The following is a 5,859-nucleotide window of genomic DNA, read 5'->3' as shown; positions in this document are numbered from 1 at the left end:
GTGCTTCGTCTTCTCGAGCTAGGACCGCGCTGACTGCCGTCGAGCTAACGGCTAAATAGAGTTGTAAGACTTCTCCTTCTTTTGGCTTGGATAGGAGGGGTGGCGACATCATGTATTTTTCGAGGTTTTGCAGGGCTGCTTCGTGGTCGTCGGACCAGTTAAACCCCTTGTTTTTGCGCAGGACGTCGTAAAATAATCGACACTTGTCCGACGACCGCGATATAAAACGGTTTAGTGCCGCCACTCTCCCTGTCAAGCGCTGTACCTCTTTTATGTTCCGCGGGGATTGAATGTTGATGATCGCGCGCACTTGGTAGGGGCTGGCCTCGATTCCTCGTTGGGTGACGATGTAACCTAAGAATTTTCCTGCGGACACTCCGAAAGAACATTTAGTCGGGTTAAGTTTCATACCGTACTTTTTTAGTATGTAGAAGGATTGTCGTAAGTGTTCCACGTGATCGTCAGCCTTCCTCGATTTCACCAGCATGTCGTCAATGTATACCTCCATTGTGTCTCCGAGTTGGTCTTTAAACATCTTGTTGACTAATCTTTGGTACGTCGCACCTGCATTTTTAAGACCAAAAGGCATGACTTTATAACAATAAATTCCTCTATCCGTTACAAAAGATGTTTTTTCCTGGTCGTCTGGGTGCATAAGGATTTGGTTGTATCCTGAGTAGGCGTCCATGAATGTGAGTAGCTCGTGTCCGGCTGTGGTGTCGACCAGGGCGTCGATGTGCGGCAGAGGGAATGGGTCCTTGGGGCAAGCTTTGTTGATATCTGTGAAGTCGATGCAGACTCTCCATTTTCCGTTCTTTTTGCTGACGACGACGACGTTTGCTAACCAGTCTGGATATTTGACCTCTCTGATCTTCCCTGAATCTATCAGGTTTTGGACTTCTTCGTCTATGATTTTATTCCTTTCGGGTGCGAACTTACGTCGTTTCTGTTTTACCGGTCTGAAGCTGGGGTCGACGTTGAGCTTGTGGGTGATCACGTCTGGGCTGATTCTTGTCATGTCCTCGTGCGACCAAGCGAAACAGTCCGAGTTTTCTCTTAGAAACGACACTATCTAACTTTTGATGTTGTCAGGCAGTGAGGCTCCGATCCTTACGACTTGGTCTGGCTTTGTCTGGTCTAGTACTATCTCGTCGATTTGTTGGTCGTCGGGGTCGTCCGATGTCGACCCTGGCTGTAATTGCTAGATGGGTGACTTGGATGGTTTCAGTGCTGTCTCGTAACATTTCTTCGCATCTCTTTGCTGCCCTTTGATTTCCATGACCCCCACTTGGTTGGAAACTTGATTGATTGGTGATATGTTGATGGCACTGCCTTCATTTTGTGGATCCATGGTCGTCCTAGGATGACGTTGTACGCTGATGGACAATCGACGACGTTGAACTTGGTCATCATGTTGACGCCTTCTGCGTATGTAGGCAGCGATATCTCTCCTACCGTCCGTAGTGCTTCTCCACTGAACCCTACCAGAACTGTTGATCTCCTTACTATGTTTTTCTCTTCTAATCCCATTTCTTGTAGTGCTTCCAAGAACAGTACGTTGGATGAGCTTCCGTTTTCGACCAGTATCCTTTTGATCAATGCGTTCCCTATTGGGAGCGATATTACCAACCCGTCGTGGTGCTCCCGCTGTTTTTCTACAGAATCTGAATCGTCGAAAGTGATAGCCATTGCGGTCAGGGACCTGTGTAGTGCGACCTCGTCTTCGGTTTGTCCCTCTTCTACGGTCTCATATTCTCCCCTGTTAATTTTTTTAGCTGCAGAAGAGGTTAGTCCACAAATATCTGAACCACCGGAAATAACATTTACCACTTTATTGAATGGTGGTGGGTCTGGTCGCTCGCTGCTTGTCGCTGGGCCGGGCAGGGTGGTTTGCTCTTTGGAAAATGTTTCTTTTCCCTTGTCGCTCAACAGTTCCTTTAGATGCCCCCGTTTCAGGAGGTATGCGACCTCCTTTCTGAGGGAGATGCACTCCTCGGTTGTGTGTCCGTTGTCGCGGTGGAAGTCGCACCATTTGCTCATGTCCTTCATGGAGTCCGGTCTGTCGTTCTTCCGGGGCCATCTGACTGTTCCACCTACATTTTGAAGGGCGTTCACCACACCTCCAATGTCGACGTTGAAGCCGTAGTCGGAGATGTTAGGGTGTTCGACCCGCTCGTTCCTGTAAACATTGTTAGTATCATAATACTGATTGACACTTTGTATCTGGTTTTGCAGAACATATGGTTGGTGTCGCCAATTGTTGTTCCTTGGGGTGTACGATCTTCTGTCGCTGCTGCCCCCTATCGATCGTTGAGATGCTGTTCGGATAACCTCGTCGTCTTCGATTCGCATCTGGGCGGTGGCCCTTGATCGCACCTCTTCGAAAGTTGCACAGGGGTATTTGGTTATTTCCCGGTATAGCTCCGAATTGGGGATGAGGCCTCTCTTGAACGCCTCAATAGCAGTCCTGACATCACAATTTTTTATACCATTTTTTTCACAATTAAAACGGTTAAAATAATCGCGTACCGACTCGGTTGGCCCTTGAACCAACCGATAGAGATCACTGGTTTGTTTTTCTAACTGGCGACTGCTGGAGAATTGTTGGTAGAAGGCGTTGATGAGATCGGACAAACAGGAGATGGATCTGGGAGGGACGTTCGTGAGCCATTCCAAAGCTGCTCCATCAAGGGTGCCGCCGAATGATTTGCACATAACAGGTTCCACTAGGTCGTGCGGAATCCCGATCTGCCACATGCGCTGCTTGTAGAAGTTGACGTGCCTATAGGGGTCGGATGTCCCGTCGTACAGGGTGGTCCAGGTTGGGAGCCGGAGTGTGTGCGGAACTGTCACTCTAGCGATCGCTTCGCAGAACGGCGACGCGGCATACCCGTCGGTCGGCTCGGTCTCCACTGGTGTTGGTGCCCCGGGGAACCTGGTCATCGACTTCATCAGGCGGGAATAGTGCTTCGTCATGCGTGCATCCATCTTGTTCAGGCGTTGGGTCACCGGATCGGGAGCTTCTTTGTCTTCTTCCTCACGGGTTTCCTCCTCATCGTCGGTCACATCTTCAAAGTCATCGGGCATCTCGAACGTTAGCTTTTTTGGCTTCCCACCTTTGTAGCGGGACTGGTGCTTGTTGCTCTTTACAGATTCGAGCTCTTTCTGGAGGGTTTCATTGGATGCCCTCTCTTGGGCTAGCTCGGCTTGGGCTTTCTCGTAAGCCGCTTTCATCTCTGCGATCGTCATCTCTCCAGTAGTCATGGTGAAAGGGGTGCTTTTGTGTAAAACCTAGTTAATGTCCCCACAGACGGCGCCAAACTGTTTATGCCAAAATTCGTATGAGGGCGACTTTCGGCTAGGGTCGACACTAACTAAGCAAAGAATCAACGACACAAATAAAGAGACACGACACAGAGGAGTGTTGACGCGGAAAACCCATGAATAAGGTAAAAAACCGCGGATAGCTATGAGGCTATCAATCCACTAAGTATTCTATGTGATTGTTTATGCTCTTCTTTCTGAGAATCGATATTAAAAATCTAAAGTACAATAATGAATGCTGAAACAGTTTATAGCTTAAGAGTTTGAGTGCTTGAGTGAACGTGCTTTGCTTGTCATTATCTTCGTCCTTTTATAGGATATTCTCAACGGTCTAATCGGTTGAGAAAATCCCACAAAGATAGGAGTATCTTTGTCACACGTCTCTTCAGTCTTCAACCGCCTCCGCGCTTCTCGCGTATGTCTTGGACTCGTTCTTGCTAGCTTGACGGCGCTGCCTATCATGGGCTTTAGGTTAACTTATCTTTATCAACCCGTTTCTTGAGGACGCGTCTCAGTTGCCTGTACTTTGTCGCCTGTCCTTCGTCGTTTATACCTCGTCGCACGATGCTACGTCGGACGTATCTCCCTGGAGCTGTGTTTACCTGCGACACGACAGGACCTGGCTGACACGACATGATCAAACGTTAGAACGGTTATGTCGTTAGTCCAAAAAGTGGGATAACACAAATGTTCTTGAAATACTCAATAAAGGGTACCAGAAATTCCGAAGATTTGAGAAGCAGAATGCAAACCCAAGTGGTGTAATTGATAAACAGAGTAGTTTGAGTAAAAACCCATATGGGTCTGTTGATGAATTGGATAGATTATAATTTGGAAATAGTCGGAATCAACAAAAGAAGATTAATGGTGAAGTTTTATTTTAAGGTGGGCATAGAAATTATCCTGCAAAGAAGGTGCACACCAGGTGTTCGACGAAATGAGCCTCTTAGTGAGTTTTGTTAAAGAGTTTGGATTCGGATGTTTTGAGGTAAGGAATAGGAGACCGTATTGTGTGTTACCTACAGACAACAATTTCAATGCTAAAGGACTTAGGTAATGGTATTTTTTTGAGTCGTCCACATCGGACTCGGGTCGGAAAAAGCACTATGAAATAAGCTTCACATGAGACATTTATATAAATAAAAATAAACTATCAAATATATAGTATACTTGTTACACCATTTTGAGGGTGTATTCCGTCCATATTTGTGGCGTTGGAAAGTATTAGGACTTAGATGAGGCATTTAGGACGTGGGAAGAGAGGTGGGTCGGTTTCCTACGCTGGTGGGCGTCGATAAGAGTGGAGATGTGTTTCTTTGGTGGACATCAACAAGGGTCGAGGTGGAGGTGAAGGAGAAGGATGTCATAAACATGGTAGTCATGGGTTAAGAGCATGAGCAATGGTGATTTTGTAGTTACTCAAAACACACTCTCTCCTCTTTGTGAGTAAATTCACCATTGCAGATGGTGACTCTTTGCTTACCCATGAGATGGGGCTATGGTGACTGTTGGGTCACTGACATCCATGGCCCTTGAGCTATGTTCCAATGAGAAACAAGCAGAATTTCATATGATCTAAGTATAAAGTGACACTAGTCAGTAGTCACCTATTTTTGGACTTCTCTACCACTTGAGAGTGGTGGGTAACCTCACCATTAATAAAAAGAGGTGACTCATAACAGTGACTCGAGATAGTGAAGAATGATGTGGAAGATGATGTGGAAGAGAGATAACTTGCATGGTTGTGGGCAATCTCACCATTGCTCATGCTCTAATGGAAGAAGGAAGGAGAGCGAGAAAAAAAATGGTGGGTTTGTGGGTTAATGGATGTGTTAATTATGTTTGTTAATGGGTAGATTGATTAGGGGGTTAATTAGACGTTTGGTTGTTTATGAGGTTGATGATGTCATTAAGGGTATTAAGTATTGTTTTAAGGGTATTTTATGTATCATTGAAAGCCGAGGGGCATTTGGTGAATTACGCCAAAACTCAAAAACATTTCATGAAAAAATCAATTATTTTATGACCTGGTTTGGACCGACCCGCTAATCAAGTCTACTTTAGAATGATTTTATAAGAGGATATTCGTCATGTTAATACTTCTATAATTGATGTTTATTGTAAGCACCATATCGTTATCATCGTACTAATATCATAGTCACAATAACATTTCCCCTCACACAAGTAGGCAGCCAACTCTTAAAAACTTTCAAGTCAAATATGCTTGTCAATCAAGTTATGTTTATTTTTTTGTTTAATAATTGAAATTGCAAAAAGAATCTACTTACTTTTAACGGAACGTATAATATTCAAATTTTCGAGGTCTATAGAAAAACATGTTGATAAGGTTGCTATATGAAATTATTGAGTAGTATTGCTCCCCAAGAAACTTGCAAGTTCAAAGCCAATTTCTGCTTGTTTTCATCTGCCAAAGACTCGTCGTTTACTTGCATCAATTGTTGTTGTAATTGATGGCCTCCACATAAATTCTTAAGATAAAATCAGGACCATATTCACGTGATAACACCCCTGAGT

The 5,859-nt window shown here is 45.0% G+C and overlaps 1 protein-coding gene across 1 annotated transcript; it reads right to left on the bottom strand.

Moving 5' to 3' along the window:
* Nucleotides 1–1,224: 1,224 nt before the first annotated feature.
* On the bottom strand, nt 1,225–3,264 carry LOC110788596 (uncharacterized). The gene has a single exon (XM_021993213.2). It carries the CDS (start codon nt 3,262–3,264, stop codon nt 1,225–1,227), a length of 2,040 nt encoding a protein of 679 aa, XP_021848905.2.
* Between the last annotated feature and the right edge of the window lie 2,595 nt (nt 3,265–5,859).

The sequence above is a fragment of the Spinacia oleracea genome, chromosome 6 (assembly GCF_020520425.1).
Source record: "Spinacia oleracea cultivar Varoflay chromosome 6, BTI_SOV_V1, whole genome shotgun sequence".
NCBI lineage: Eukaryota > Viridiplantae > Streptophyta > Magnoliopsida > Caryophyllales > Amaranthaceae > Spinacia > Spinacia oleracea.
The sequence above is the reverse complement of the archived record's forward strand: the minus strand, read 5'-3'. Positions and strand labels throughout refer to the sequence as shown.

What these genes read in the sequence shown, in the direction of transcription:
- LOC110788596 (XM_021993213.2), bottom strand. Translation starts at nt 3,264, where the DNA reads ATGACTACTGGAGAGATGACGATCGCAGAGATGAAAGCGGCTTACGAG.